The following is a 16,621-nucleotide window of genomic DNA, read 5'->3' on the forward strand; positions in this document are numbered from 1 at the left end:
GCCAGAGCGGTACCTATTTATCTACTTGCACTTTGATGTGCTTTTGAACTGCTAGGTTGGCAGGAGCAGGGACCGAGCAACGGGAGCTCACCCCGTCATGGGGATTCGAACAGCCAACCTTCTGATCGGTGAGTCCTAGACTCTGTGGTTTAACCCACAGCACCACCCGCTGTGTATATTGGGAATGCCCATTGAAAAAGCCTGCAGACACCCTCTAAACCAGTGATGGCCAAACTCGGCCCTCCACCTGTTTTGGGACTACAATTCCCATCACCCCTGACCACTGGTCCCGTTAGCTAGCGATGATGGGGGTTGTATTCCCAAAACAGCTGGTGGGCCATCACTGCTCTAAACCATAGGTAGGCAAACTAAGGCCCGGAGGCCAGATCCGGCCCAATCGCCTTCTGAATCCGGCTCGTGGACGGTCCAGGAATCTGCATGTTTACATGAGTAGAATGTGTCCTTTTATTTAAAATGCATCTCTGGGTTATTTGTGGGGCCTGCCTGGTGTTTTAACATGAGTAGAATGTGTGCTTTTATTTAAAAGGCATCTCTGGGTTATTTGTGGGGTATAGGAATTTGTTCATTTCCCCCCCCCAAATACAATCCGGCCCCCAACAAGGTCTGAGGGATGGTGGACCGGCCCCCTGCTGAAAAAGTTTGCTGACCCCTGCTCTAAGCCTCTGAAAACCCTAGGAAAAACCCTCTTAAAAACAAGCAGCGCTTGTCCGGCTGGTGGGAATGGTGGCAAATCAACCAAGCGACCACAATTTCTCCCTCCAAGCTACCTTGCTCAAACGCACGCTCTCCATAGACCTCGACGGTTTGTGCAAGGGCTCTTGTGAAAACACTTGCAAAGGCTTGTGGGATTGCTAGGCACTTTTCACCCCATTTTCCCATTTCTGCGCTCTCTCTTAGGGCCCTTTCCCCCCTCTTTCCGTTGCTTCCAGGTTCGCGGCAACGCGTGTGGTTGTGAACCATAGCTGTCAACTTACAGATTTGAAAATAAGGGACCAGCTGCCTTGGAAATAAGGGATCAGCAGCCAAAATAAGTTTTATCCTAGCACAGGTATGTTCAACTTCTGAGCCCCACCGAGCCAAAGGCAGAAATCCCAGCCAGCAGCCAAGCGAAGTCTCAAGCGGTGGTTCTCACAGCGCAGCAACCCGGCAAAGGGGATGCAGCAAGGAAAACCACCGTCACCTCTCCGCTGGGAAGCGCTGAGCAAAGGCGAGTCCCCAGGCAAGGTGGCCGATTTGATAGGCACAAGGCATGCAAGCTCCACCCCCCAGTCGTTCTTAGACTCCTTATTGGGTGAGCAACGCAGCCAAGCAACACAGTTGGAGCCTCCCTTCTCCCTGGCCAGCAGGGAGGGAGGGAGGGAGAGGAGCTGCTTCCTTTGAAACCTGGGAAATTTAAGGGACATCATCAATAGGGGACAGCAGTGGAACATGGCGCTGGGATAAGGGACTTTCCCGCCAAATAAGGGACGGTTGACAGCTATGTTGTGAACGTATTGAATGTGCATGAAATGGCTATGTTGCCTGTGTCGCACACACGGGTCCAGTTGTGTGTGTGTGGTTTGGTGTGGGAATGACAGCCAGGGTCAAGAGAAATGGTGTTTGGCTGGCCACATGCAAAGAGGCAGGGCACCTTTAAGATTTCAGGAGATGGACTGTCCACAGGTGCTCCTGGTCTCCAGGAGGAAGGGCAGGATATAAATGGAGGAAAGTTATAATATGATAATTAAGGTAAGTGAGTTCCACCTGCAGAGATCCCATTTTCTGCACAGCTGTTAAAGATGCAAGAGCTTTGGCTCCACAGTCAATGTTTCTGAATGGGCCTTGCTGGAAATTGCAGAAGACAAGATCCTGCAGGCTTTTTGCTTGATGGGCTTTTTGCTTGGTCCTACATTTGGGGTCTTCCTTTGCATCTGAGCCCCCCTAGTTGTTCTTGTAGTTTTATTGAATTTATATACTACCCTATACCCAGGGGTCTCAATATTCAAAATCAAAAAGTACATAATAATGTACATAGGTAAAGGTAAAGGGACCCTTGACCATTAGGTCTAGTCGTGACCAACTCAGGGGTTGTGGTGCTCATCTCGCTTTATTGGCCGAGGGAGCCGGCGTACAGCTTCCAGGTCATGTGGCCAGCAGGACTAAGCCGCTTCTGGAGAACCAGAGCAGCGCACGGAAGCGCCGTTTACCTTCCCGCCAGAGTGGTACCTATTTATCTACTTGCACTCTGAGGTGCTTTCAAATTGCTAGGTGGGCAGGAGCAGGGACCGAGCAACGGGAGCTCAGCCCATCGCAGGGATTAGAACCACCAACCTTCTGATCGGCAAGCCCTAGGCTCTGTGGTTTAACCAATAAAGTTCATAATAAAAATGAAAACAACAACCCAATGTTGTTGTTGTTGTTTAGTCGTGTCCGACTCTTTGTGACCCCCTGGACCAGAGCACGCCAGGCACTCCTGTCTTCCACTGCCTCCCACAGTTTGGTCAAACTCATGCTGGTAGCTTTGAGAACACTGTCCAACCATCTCGTCCTCCGTCGTCCTCTTCTCCTTGTGCCCTCCATCTTTCCCAACATCAGGATCTTTTCCAGGGAGTCTTCTCTTCTCATGAGGTGGCCAAAGTATTGGAGCCTCAACTTCAGGATCTGTCCTTCCAGTGAGCACTCAGGGCTGATTTCCTTAATAGCCCCCCCCCAAAAACACACACACACAACAACACATCTTAAAAGGGCATAGGATGTCAATCAGATCAACCAAAAGCCTGGTTGAAAAGGAACATTTTTGCCGGCTCCCAACAGAATATTAAAAGCACAATAAAACATCACACATGAAAAACTTCCCTACACAGGTTTGCCTTCAGATGTCTTCTAAAAGTCAGATAGTTGTTTATTTCCTTGACATCTGATGGGAGGGCATTCCACAGGGTGGGTGCCACCACCGAGAAGGCCCTCTGCCTGGTTCCCTGTAACCTCTCAGGGAAGGAACCACCAGATGGCCCTCAGAGCTGGACCTCAGTGTCCCCACAACACCCCTGCAAGGCAGGAGAGGTAGGGACTGGCCCAAGACCATCCAGTGAGATTTGTGGCTGATTGGGGATTTGAACCCTGGTCTCTCAAAACCTGGTTCGACCCTCTAACCACTACACCACAATAGCTCCTTCAAACAGCTTCTGGAAAAGGTACATCCTAGTCAGCCAAAGAGACAAGGACAGATACACTTCAGTACAAAGTTCTACATGTATGGAGCCGCCACTGCAAAGGTCCTACCCTGGGCCTTCCCACCATTCACTTCATCCCACATAGGGACTGCTTAGAGCAGGCATCCCCAAACTCGGCCCTCCAGATGTTTTGGGACTACAACTCCCATCATCCCTAGCTAACAGGACCTGTGGCTACCGGAAACCACAGGAGAGGTGTATAACGGGCTTCCTCAACCTCGGCCCTCCAGATGTTTTGAGACTACAATTCCCATCATCCCTGACCACTGGTCCTGCTAGCTAGGGATCATGGGAGTTGTAGGCCAAAAAACATCCGGAGGGCTGATGTTGAGGAAGCCTGCTGTATAATGAAGGCTTCAGGCGAGGAGAAGGCTCTTATGCTTGGATCCTGTTTGTGGGATCTGGCATCTGGTTGGCTGCAATGGGGACAGGATGCTGGACTAGACGGGACATTGGCCTGATCCTGCAGGCTGTCCTTATGTTATTTTTTTAAAATATACCTTAATTTTTATTAGTTTTTTAACATATCATTTTCAACAGTAATTAAACATACTTTTACATCTTACTCAATTTTTTTGACTTCCATCAGTCCTGTCTGAAAATTTTCCAATCTATTCTCTCAGTATGCATTTCCTGTTTCCCCTATTACATTTCAGACTCATAACCAGTATCTCTATCTTTTTAGGCTTTGTAACACTTGGTATAGTTCTCCTTACAAAACTCCTACTAGCGTAATTTGTTGATTACAGTCGCACTTCAAATAATTCATATACTTCTTCCAATCTTCTGTAAATCTCTGGTCCCGCAGGTTTCGAATCCTTCCTGTCATTTTGTCCAGTTCTGCATAGTCCATTAGAGTGGTGCCTCGCAATACGAAATTAATTTGTTCCGCGAGTTTTTTGTCTTGCGATCTTTTTCGTCTTGCGAAGCACGGTGTCGGGAAAGTTTTGGAAAAGCTTCAAAAATCACCAAAGTTTTTAAAAGCCTCAAAAAAGGCTACCACACCGCGTTCTATGAGTTGCTCCTCGAAGTCAAGTAGCAACTGTATTAACGGTGTTAAGAAAAAGGAAACAAACTTGCAAGACGTTTTCGTCTTGCGAAGCAAGCCCATAGGGAAAATCGTCTTGCGAAGCAGCTCAAAAAACGAAAAACCCTTTCGTCTAGCGAGTTTTTCGTCTTGCGAGGCATTCGTCTTGCGGGGCACCACTGTAATTTCGTCTGCCATTCTTCTTGGCTCTCATGTTCTTATGACTTTAAAACAGAAGGAATACCTGCAGCTATGAAAGTTCAAGAAGAATCGATGAACCTTCGTGGTTCTTCTTACTCTGCTCTTGCGTAAATCTCCAAACTGCAGGAAGGAACTTAGCAGAGCGCATGATGCCCAGCGCACTGCTTCTCTGCAGGCCATGTGGGTGTTGACATTGCTACACATCCCCCTTCTGCATAAGAGCATGTGGTTGCAAAATTCTACCAATAACTGTGCATAACATCACTAGGTGTCTATCATATTGTGCGGAGCTTAGGCTGTCTCGATTAGTGAGAATGGCTTTCTGGGGCCCAAAGGAGCCTGATAGTACCTCACGGTCCAGGCTCTCTCCAGCCTTTGGAATGCAATGCCGATCAGTTTGCAAAGGTGACACCCTCCAGCTAGCAAGAGAGGCAGAGGTACCATTTGAAGCCGTTCTTTGTAATGGGAACCTCTTTTCGTAATGGAAACCGAGGAACGGAATGTGACGTTTTAGCCGAAGCCAGCTAAAACTAAGGGACGCGGGTGGTGCTGTGGGTTAAACCACAGAGACTAGGGCTTGCCAATCAGAAGGTTGGCGGTTCGAACCCCTGCGACGGGGTGAGCTCCCGTTGCTCGGTCCCTGCTCACTCCGTCACGGGGCTCACTCCGTCACAGGGATTCGAACCGCCAACCTTCTGATCGGCAAGTCCTAGTCTCTGTGGTTTAACCCACAGCGCCACCCGCGTCCCCTATTTTCATGTTATGTGACCTCAATTAAGAGCCAAATGCCTGAGTTAACAGGAAGGCCAGGAAGCTGATATTGATGGAGCCAGGCACATCTGACTGGGGAGAGCATTTCACATCTAGGGAGCCACCACTCGAAAGGCCTGTTCCTGTCTTGCCCCCCTCCATACGTCTATCGGAGGGGGAACACAAAGAAGAGCATCAGATGATGAATGGAAAGTCTGGGCAGGTTGTTGTCATCCATCTGTGGAGAGAAAACAGCAAAGACCTGATGAAGAGAGCACAGCAGAGGTTATATTTTCTGAGAATCCTCTGGAAAGATAATCTGTTAAAGGACCTGTTGACGGCATTTTACCATTGTACTGTGGAGAGTGTCTTAATTTACGGTCTCTGTGTGTGGTTTGGGAGCTGCACGGTCAGGGGAAAAATAATGTTGTCCAGGGTTGTAAAGACTGCAGAGAGAATAATTGGGTGCACTCTTCCCACCTTGGATCAAATCTACGTCTCCAGGTGCCATAAGAAAGCTGCAGAGATAGTGCAGGATAGTGCGCACCCTGGAAATTATCTCTTTCAGCTTCTGCCTTCTGGAAGAAGGTCCAGGGTTATAAAGACTAAGACTAGCCGCTTGAGAAACAGTTTCTATTCAAATGCGATTTTGGTTTTTAATGCAGTGTAAGGAGTCTCTATGGGAGTATATTGTATTATGGGAGTTTTTAGGGGGTTAACCAGGCTGGGATAGCTGGGATAGCAGGCTTGTTGGTTTTTGAATGTCTAGTGTAGATTTTTTCAGTTTCGTTGTTCTGTATGGGACAATGACAATAAAGATTATCGTATCGGAGGGGTGTGCCTTTGGGGGTGAAGTCAAACTGTTGGGAGATTGCGGCACCTGCTGCGGCTGTAGAAACCTACAGTGGTACCTTGATTTTCAAACTTAATCTGTTGCAGAAGTCCGTTCCAAATCCAAAGCGTTCCAAAACCAAGGCGTGCTTTCCCATAGAGAGTAATGTAAAATGGATTAATCTATTCCAGACTTTTAAAAACAACCCCAAAACAGGAATTTAACATGGATTTTACTATCTAACGAGACCATTGATCCATAAAATGAAAGCAATAATCAATGTACTGTACTATAAAATAAATAAGGCAGTATTGTAGATGATAAAAATAAAAATTATTATTTTTTCTTACCTGCGCTGATGATAGTCATTGTTTGGATGGGGGGCTTTTATCCATTTCCACAGTCACACAATCAGTCAATCATAAAACAAAAAACAAGCCACAGTCACAAAAATGTAAAAGCCACACAAACAAAAACGCAAAAAAAAATTGCAAAAACAAAAGTACCAAATATCACCTCAGAACCCAGCCACTCTGAGTGGCTCCCAATCGAATGTTAAAAACAATACAGCATTAAGTATTAAAAACTTCCCTAAACAGGGCTGCCTTCAGATGTCCTTTAAAGATAAGATAGTTGTTTATCTCCTTGACATCTGATGGGAGGGATTCCACAGGTCAGGCGCCACTACCAAGAAGGCCCCCTGTCTGGTTCTCTGTAACCTTACTTCTCCCAATGAGGGAACCACCAGAAGGCCCTTGGAGCTGGACCTCAGTGTCCGGGCTGAACGATGGGGGTGGAGATGCTCCTTCAGGTATACGGGTATAAGGCCGGCACTTAGGGAAAGCCGTCTTGGACCACACAGCACAGGTTCCCCATCCATGGCCTGGATAGTGCTCTCTAGATGTTTGTGGACTACTTCATCCTCACCTAACATGGCCAACTGCCAGGAATGATGGGAACTGTGGCCCAGGAACATTTGAAGAGCATCTCATGGGCTGTCCCTGCCTAAAGTTTTAGGATAAATATTTCTGCCAGATTCCTTATTGAAATCCCCGGACCCTCTATCTCCTCCACCCTCTCTCAGATTGTTGTTGTTGTTTAGTTGTTTAGTCGTGTCTGACTCTTCGTGACCCCCTGGACCAGAGCACGCCAGGCACTCCTGTCTTCCACTGCCTCCCGCAGTTTGGTCAAACTCATGCTGGTAGCTTCAAGAACACTGTCCAGCCATCTTGTCCTCTGTTGTCCCCTTCTCCAACATCAGGGTCTTTTCCAGGGAGTCTTCTCTTCTCCTGAGGTGGCCAAAGTCTTGGAGCCTCAGCTTCAGGATCTGTCCTTCCACTCAGGGCTGATTTCCTTCAGAATGGAGAGGTTTGATCTTCTGGCAGTCCATGGGACTCTCAAGAGTCTCCTCCAGCACCAGAATTCAAAAGCATCCATTCTTCGGCGATCAGCCTTCTTTATGGTCCAGCTCTCACTTCCATACATCACTGCTGGCAAAACCATAGCTTTAACTATACGGACCTTTGTTGGCAAGGTGATGTCTCTGCTTTTTAAGATGCTGTCTAGCATCACATACTGGTATTTAAATTCCCGGACCCTCCCTCATTCCCCTCCTCTGTTTCACACACAGGCAGGCACCATTTTTGGGTGATCTGTGTCTGTAGATCAACGCTCTACATCACAACACAACAAAAGTCAGTCGCAAGGGCAAACATTGCATATTCATGTATCTCATCGTACAAAATCTCTCTGAAATAACCTCTGAAAGGCTGAGTAATTTATTCTAGGGAGAAGCATTAATCTCTGTCCTTCATCCTTTTTCTTTCTTTGTTTTTTTTTTTGACGGCTAACTCCTCTCGCTTTGCTTTGATGTCTGCTCCGTACACTGGCTTCTGAATTATTTAAAATGCAAACATCTGGATGAAATAAGCCAGTAACATCAGGACGGCCTTTGCACATTCACGCTGGTAGGGCTGATGTGGAAATGTGGAAGAGAGGCAAAACTGGGTGCATTTGAAATGGTTCCGTTTTGAGTGAGGCCAAATAATAATAATATTAATAATAATAATTTATCATTTATACCCCGCCCATCTGGCTGAGTTTCCCCAGCCACTCTGGGCGGCTCCCAATCAAGTGTTAAAAACAGTACAGCGTTAAATATTAAAAACTTCCTTGAACCGGGCTGCCTTCAGATGTCTTCTGAATGTCAGGTAGTTGTTTATCTCTTTGACATTTGATGGAAGGGTGTTCCACAGGGAGGGCGCCACCACCGAGAAGGCCCTCTGTCTGGTTCCCTGTAGCCTCACTTCTCGCAATGAGGGAATCGCCAGAAGGCCCTTGGCGCTGGATCTCAGTGTCCGGGCTGAATGATGGGGGTGGAGACGCTCCTTCAGGTATACAGGACCGAGGCCGTTTAGGGCTTTAAAGGTCAAAACCAACACTTTGAATCGTGCTCAGAAACGTGGGCCAAAGTCCCACGCCAAGCAAATGTCAAGATTTGTGGACTGTAAATAAAACAAAAAACTGGGCTGTAAATAAAACAAAAAACTTCCATCGAATGAAGCTCACAAATGGAAATAATAATAAAAGTTTGTTTTCAATTCAGTAATGGCTAAAGATACCCTGATTTCTATCAAGAGAAAGGGAGCTTTTGTTTTCTGTTGATTATTGTTAGGTTTATTATGGAGAGAATCAATACTTTGGTGATTTACTCCCAAATAAGTGTGCATATATTTACCTGGGAGTCTGCCCCATTGAATTCTGTGGGACTTACTTCTGAGTAGACATGTCTATGTTTGCTACGATAGTGTGCTACATAAATCACCAATGGCCAGGTGTATTGATTCTCTCCATAATAAACAATAATCAGTAATAAGCAATAAGCAAAAACATGTATCTGAAGAAGTGTGCTTGCACACGAAAGCTCATACCAAGAACTAACTTAGTTGGTCTTAAAGGTGCTACTGGAAGGATTTTTTTTATTATGAAATATACTGATTAGGTTTGCCAACTTCTATTTCCCTTCCAGTAAACTTTCTCTGTTGTAGAAAGTGATATAGAAATGCCTTCAAACTCAAGCAGTATGTCCACCTGCAATCCTATCCCCATTGTCAAATCCAGCACAATCCTAGGCATGTTTTCTTGGAAGTAAATCCTATTCAGAATGCCCAAGATTGCACGCTGGCATGACAACTGTTGGCAGGTGTTGTTGTTGATGTTTTTTAAATGGAAATGAAATTACCTGTTTTACAGTATAAAATTGTTTGCAACATTGAATTTTTATCAATGGCTCGTCTAATATTGCCAGCTGCTTTGTGAAGGCCTTCCCCCTTCCCTTTACTCAGCATGCCAGCCAAGCAAGCATATGCATGCCTTTTTGTTGTTGTTGTTTAGTCGACGCTTAGTGACCCCCTGGACCAGAGCACACCAGGCACTCCTGTCTTCCACTGCCTCCCGCAGTTTGGTCAAAGTCATGCTGGTAGCTTCGAGAACACTGTCCCACCATCTCGTCCTCTGTCTTCCCCTTCTCCTTGTGCCCTCCATGTTCCCCAACATCAGGGTCTTTTCCAGGGAGTCTTCTCTTCTCATGAGGTGGCCAAAGTACTGGAGCCTCAGCTTCAGGATCTGTCCTTCCAGTGAGGAGTCAGGGCTGATTTCCTTAAGAATGGATAGGTTTGATCTTCTTGCAGTCCATGGGACTCTCAAGAGTCTCCTCCAGCACCAGAATTCAAAAGCAATCCCCTTCATGCCTTGCTGTGGCGAAGGGGCTTGAATAACACAGAGAAGCTATGAACTATGCCGAGCAGGGCACCCAAGATGAACAGGTCATAGTGGAGAGTTTTGACCAAACGTGATCCACCTGGAGGAGGAACCGGCACACCACTCCAGTATCCCTGCCAAGAAAACTCCATGGACAAAGACAACAGGCATATATGCATGCCTACTCAGAAGTAAATCCCGGTGAATTCAATGGGGCATATTGCTGGGTAAATGCAAACTTGATTGTTTGATTATTTGTTTGTTGTTAGCCGCCCTGAGCCTGGCTTTGGCTGGGGAGGGCGGGATATAAATAAAATTTATTATTATTATTATTTATTAAACTGAATAAATCAAATAATAAATAAATAAGAGTGCATTGGTTCACAAGCTTATCCATGGTTGTTGTTGTTGTTGTTTTGCAGATGTTAGCCTCAATTATGGTGTTATTTATATATTTTGTAAAATTTAGACATCCTCCCTCAATGGCAAGTTAGTGGCGCAGCAATAAAACTGCTAGCACATTTGCCAAGCGAAGCAGGGTCCAGTATGGTATCAGCCGGTTAGACTGCGTCTTCAATTTCCTGCATTGCAAGGGGGGTTGGACTAGATTTCCCTCGGAGGTCCCTTCCTACCATTCTATGATTCCCTGGTGGGCCTCTCTCACCCTCAAGCTGCCCTAACATTGACCACAAACAATGAAACATATGTTGTGGATATTTCCCCACATTTATCATGCTATTTTTGTGATATACAAATGACATGAGAAAACTTGGGGGGGAAACCGTAATATGGACAAAATTTAAGAAAACGAAATTAAGTACTGCGCTAGATGATTGACTGGGACGCGGGTGGCGCTGTGGGTTAAACCACAGAGCCTAGGGCTTGCTGATCAGAAGGTCGGCGGTTCGAATCCCCGTGATGGGGTGAGCTCCCGTTGCTCAGTCCCTGCTCCTGCCAACCTAGCAGTTCAAAAGCACGTCAAAGTGCTAGTAGATAAATAGGTACCGCTCCAGCGGGAAGGTAAACGGCGTTTCTGTGCGCTGCTCTGGTTCGCCAGAAGCGGCTTAGACCTGCTGGCCACATGACCTGGAAGCTGTATGCCGGCTCCCTCGGCCAGTAAAGTGAGATGAGCGCTGCAACCCCGGAATCGGCCACGACTGGACCTAATGGTCAGGGGTCCCTTTACCTTTACTTTAGATGATTGACTAAGTGATAGATGCATGATGTAGTGACGGGAAGTCGTTAGAAATTCAAGAAGAATGCATTGTGATGTGATGTAACATATATTACTATTTTCTTTTTTTCTTCTGGATTAGTTTGTTACTTCTGTTTAATATTAGTAAAGCATATTAAAATACAGTAAAATAAAATTGAGGAAAACTCCCCCAGCGCAGAGTCCCTCCTGAGTGAGGAAAGCACTCTGTGCATGGTCAGAGGCACTGTGGCTGAACAGGCCCCTCCTCCAACCAAAAGGGCCACCTTCTTCTCTCTTACGTCCCAACCTACACTAACCCCTCTCAAAATAAAATTAAAATTAAATCCTCATCACATTTTATCCCCGCCCCCCCCCACTTTTCCTCCGATCGATGATCTCTGCGCTCCGCTCGCCTCGCCTCCCTCCGCACTCACAACGCCGCCCATCGACCACTCGGCGGTCTCCCGCCGCGCGCGGGGCCCTGCGCTCCGCCGCTCTGCGCCTGCGCACTAGGGGCCAAGATGGCGGCGCCCGGTGGGCTGCAGGAGGAGGCGCTGAAGAGGAAGGAGCGGCTGAAGGCTCTGAGGGAGAGAACCGGGGCGGCGGCGGCGGCCAGGCAGGTCGGCTGGGGGAGCGGAGCGGGGCGAGGGGTTAAGGGCGGCGGCTCCGGGTCCGAATGGAGGGAGGGGAGCAGGGCCGAGGCCGGCCTGGCGTGGTGGGAGAGCAGGAAGGCAGCCCTGGTGGATCGGGCCCCGAAGCCTCCCCTCAGCCCTGCGGATCCCGAGGGGGAGGGGCGAATGACCGTCCCTGCCAGGTCACTTTTTGTCCCCCCCCCCTTACAAATAATTTTTATTTATTATTATTATTTTATTTTATTATTAATTTTCTACTTAATAATATATCACCACATCAATGTTTTCCACTTTACCTCCCTGGCACTTCGGAGCCTATTGTTTTAAGGAGGGTTCCTCAAACTAGGCCCTCCAGATGTTTTTTTGGCCTACAACTCCCATGAGCCCTAGCTAGCAGGACCAGTGGTCAGGGATGATGGGAATTGTAGTTTCAAAACATCTGGAGGGCTGAGGTTGAGGAAGCCTGGTTTTAAGTAATAAAACTGCTCCTTTTATAGGGTACCCAAGAGAGTCCTTTTGTAGGTTCTCTATTGGTAGGAGAAAATAACAGAGGCCAACCAGAGAATATTGAGAAGCAAAGCAGCTAGGAAGCCTGATCTTTATTGAACTGTTGCAACAGGGTCCTCACCTCCCCCCCCGCCCCCAACGCAGGAGGGAGGAGAGGAACCCAGAACAAAGGTGTGCAAGCCCTTATATAGACATTTTAAATTGCCCACCCTGGAGTCCAAGACCACCCGCAGAAACATCATACATACATCACAGAAGGAGTGTAGCCCAATTCCACCCCCCAGGTACATCATACCTACATCACAGAAAAGTCGGTCTACAACAGAAATCTGAGTGGGTTGTTTTTACCCTGTCTGCCATGTTACCAATTATTTTTTTTTAAATTCCTTCCAGTAGCCCCTTAGAGACCAACTAAGTTTGTTATTGTTATTCAGATACTGTCTGAAGAAGTGTGCATGCACACGAAAGCTCATACCAATAACAAACTTAGTTGGTCTCTAAGGTGCTACTGGAAGGAATTTGTTTGTTTGTTTGTTTGTTTGTTTGTTTTGACTATGGCAGACCGCTTCCTACCTGTTGCCAGGTTACCTGTTAATGGTCACTTTGACTCGATTACCTGGACAGCCTGGCCATTCTTTTGTAATGATAATACTTAATTCCTGAGCCAGGTCACAGGCTCACCCTATTCACACCTTAAATGTGCCCTTAAGGCAGGATTTGTGAGGACAGAGACAATGGGAAGGTTTCTGCATTTCCTTCAACCTTGCTGAGAAATATTTCAAGTGACTGAAAAAGTCAAAATGGTTTTAGGACTTTTCCTGTGGGTTTCAGGCATGTGGTTTTATATATTTATATATGTATTTGCTTGGTACATTTGTGAACATTATATGTAGCAGGAAACCCCCCCCCCCCCATCATTCAGTTTCTACAAACTTCACACACACTCACACTCACACACTACATACACTACACTTCTGTTATAAATTCATAGAAAATCAACCATACATCGGATTTGCACTGTTCCACTTTTATTTTACTCCATGAAGGAAGGACTACAAAATGGGGAAGGTTTGATACAGGGCACCCATAATCCCTTCAGCATACCAGCACATCCACAGGAGCCCCGCCCAGTTGCTATGCCAACCCTGATGGTCCTAGACAGAAGACCACCAGGATCACAAAGAACTTGCATATGGGAGTGGATTCAGCACAGACTGGAACAAAGGACAATAATCAGCTCTTCCCTCTGGGGGCAGGAAACTGCAAACTCCCCTCTGTCACCTGGAAAGTACTCATGGGGAAGGGGAAAGGGGGAACCAGCCAGGTGACAGGACACTCAGGTTACCACCACAACTCCTCCCTCAACCCCTCCTTTCTGTGATGTATGCATGATGTTTCTGGGGGTGGGCTTGATCTACAGGATGGGAATTTCAAAAGTCTTTAAGACCTTGCACACCATTTTTTCCTGTGGCCTTCCTCTCTCCTGCAAGTGAGGGGAGCACCTTGTTGCAACAGTTCAATGAAGGCCAAGCCTACAGGCTGCTGTTTTGCTCCACATTATCCTAGTTGGTGTCTTTGTTTTTGTCCAAGGGAGCCCTCGGATTTTTCCATTAACACACATATATATACATAAATATATGACATGAACTTTCTTATAACACTATCAACTTCCTTCCCTCATGATTTTCTAAATTAACTTTTATATCAGTGCTTAGGGATGATGGGAGTTGTAGTCCGTCAACATCTGGGGACCCAAGTTTCTCAAGTCTGCATTAGTGGAAGGATTTATGCTTGTGTAATGGCACATGGCCACTTTCCTCCCCCAGGGTGTGCCCCAGGGCCTCCCCAAATATGCTCTGAAGGAAGGGGGAACCCTCAGAACAGATTTAGGAGGTTTGTGGGGGGAAGGAAGTATGGGAAGTTTTACTTGCAGAAATCCTTGTATTAGCAGAGCAAGTGGCTAATGCTAATTTGGATACAAAGTTGCGATTCCTTTTGGAAAGCAGGTGTGTTTATTTGTAAGACACACAAAAAAATGATTGCCAAATCATACATACATAATTTTATTTGTAAGCCACCTTTCCACAGCTCATACCACGCTCAAGTCAACTTGCAACATGAAAATAAACATAACTACAGTGTAACAAAAGTAGTCATTAAAAATATGCAGTTAAACTGAACAGTTTGCACAAAAATCACAACAGTATCTGTAATAAAGATTTAAAAACCCCACAAACTTCAACACCCCAACCCAAGAGTCTTTTCAGCTTAAGCTTTTGTAGCTGGATTCAGTCAGAGTCCTGCCCTTCCAGGCCAAGTGAAAAAGGCCTGCAGGACAGGAGCAGACCCTCAGGTCTCACAGCCAAGATGGTTTTCCACATGATACTGAATTAAAAGGATCCTTACTCTGATGTATGTACATTTAAAGGGATTCCACACAGATGGTGCAGCAGATTTGTGGTTTTTCGGTTGCTTTACAGGGAATGACCAAAACTCACAAGTTAGGGGATTTTGACTGGTCCTGAGCGATCTGCATTGGCTCCCAGTACGTTTCCGAGCACAATTCAAAGTGTTGGTGCTGACCTTTAAAGCCCTAAACGGCCTCGGTCCAGTATACCTGAAGGAGCGTCTCCACCCCCATCATTCAGCCCGGACACTGAGGTCCAGCTCCGAGGGCCTTCTGGTGGTTCCCTCATTGCGAGAAGTGAGGTTACAGGGAACCAGACAGAGGGCCTTCTCAGTAGTGGCGCCCGCCCTGTGGAACGCCCTCCCTTCAGATGTGAAGGAAATAAGCAGCTATCTTATCTTTAAAAGACATCTGAAGGCAGCCCTGTTTAGAGATGTTTTTAATATTTAATGCTGTATTGTTTTTAACACTCAATTGGGAGCCACCCAGAGTGGCTGGGGAAACTCAGCCAGATGGGCGGGGTATAAATAAATTATTATTATATTATTATTAAGACTCAACATTAAGAAGAATTTTCTGGTGGTACAAGCCATTGGGTAGTTGAATAGACTGCCTTGGAAGGTGGTGGAGTCTCTTCGTTGGAGGTTTTTAAGCAGAGATGAGATGGCAACCCAGCAAGAGAGTTGTAGTGGTAGATTTCCTGGATTGTCAAAGGTTTGGACTAGACTCTTTTACCAGCATTAAGGGTCTGTGTTACTCAAGCTAGAAAGTTTTGTATCTTAAATTGAACAAGAATACCAAAACTCAAGTCTCAGTTATGAGATTTGGGGCACAGGAAGTGAATGGGAATACGTAGGGCAGGCACCCCCAAACTCGGCCCTCCAGATGTTTTGGGACTACAATTCCCATCATCCCTGACCGCTGGTCCTGTTAGCTAGGGATGATGGGAGTTGTAGTCCCAAAACATCTGGAGGGCCGAGTTTGGGGGTGCCTGACATAGGGTATGGGGGACTTCGATCTTCTGTGATCTTCAGAAATGAGCTCTAATGTGTGTGTTTTTTGGGGGGCGGTGGAGAGATTGCAGTAACTTTTGAAGGCCTTTTGAGGTAGTGTTTTGGAATCCAAGAGCGTGTGAGCAGCTTAAGGTGCCATGATATGAAGGATTTGAGGAGGCAGGGATTTCTGTATGGCATCTCTTTGATGATATAGTACAGGCACGTCCAACTCCCAAGAGACTGTGATCTACTCCCAATACAAAAAAACTGGCAGTGATCTACCCATTTTTTTTCAGGGGGAAGCCAAAGTTATAGAGCTTTTTTTGGGGGGGGGGAGCCAATGGATACCCCTAGCGCAGGGGGCGGGAGGAGGCATCATTGCTAGACCGCGATCGACTACGAACGTGAGGTGACCTACCAGTTGATCACGATCAACCTGTTGGACATGCCTCATATAGTATATGGTCAAGAGAAAGAGACACTGCTCTGGACCAGAAACCCTGGGTTCAAATTTCTGCTTGGTTCTGAGCGCGTTAGGCAGCCTAGAGTGTTTTTGTGTGTGCTCCGCCCCTTTCTTTTAATTTCTGGGTGATAATACTGATAAATAACTTGCAGATTGATCGTTTATCTGTATTACTGGCACAGTGTACACATACCACTTTAAACACTTTAAAAGCACTCAACGGAAACTCCCCATTTACACGCATTCAAGGCATACGTGCATTGCCACGAACCTGGAAGTGGTACGAAAAGTGGCAAAAACAGCTCTTAAAAAGCACAAAAACAATCTTGGGAGCCCTTGCACCGGCCTTTGAGGCTTGTGGAGATTTGGAGTTTGAGTGATGAGGTTTGGAGGGAGCGGTTGTGCTGTTTGCAGGCTTTTTCGATCTTGTTCCCAATACAGTATATGCAATTTCACTTAAATGCCTCAGAACTTTTACCCTGCGTAAATAGGGAGTTTGCCTATAGAATAATTTGTTGTTGTTTAGTCGTTTAGTCGTGTCCAACTCTTCGTGACCCCATGGACCAGAGCACGCCATAATAATTTAGTAATATTTATTGGGGATTTTCCTTATGATGGAA

General features: G+C 46.4%; 1 protein-coding gene across 1 annotated transcript in view; it reads left to right on the forward strand.

Moving 5' to 3' along the window:
* The first annotated feature begins 11,483 nt into the window (after window positions 1-11,483).
* Window positions 11,484-16,621, forward strand: part of CCDC12 (coiled-coil domain containing 12) — a 33,791-nt gene continuing 28,653 nt past the window's right edge. Inside the window, exon 1 of the mRNA XM_080974319.1 lies at window positions 11,484-11,617. Within this exon, the coding sequence (XP_080830445.1) occupies window positions 11,519-11,617 (99 nt within the window). The 5' untranslated portion in view covers window positions 11,484-11,518. The remainder of the gene's footprint in view (window positions 11,618-16,621) is intronic.

This window comes from Podarcis pityusensis, assembly GCF_964106645.2.
Source record: "Podarcis pityusensis genome assembly, chromosome: 12".
Classification (NCBI taxonomy): domain Eukaryota; kingdom Metazoa; phylum Chordata; class Lepidosauria; order Squamata; family Lacertidae; genus Podarcis; species Podarcis pityusensis.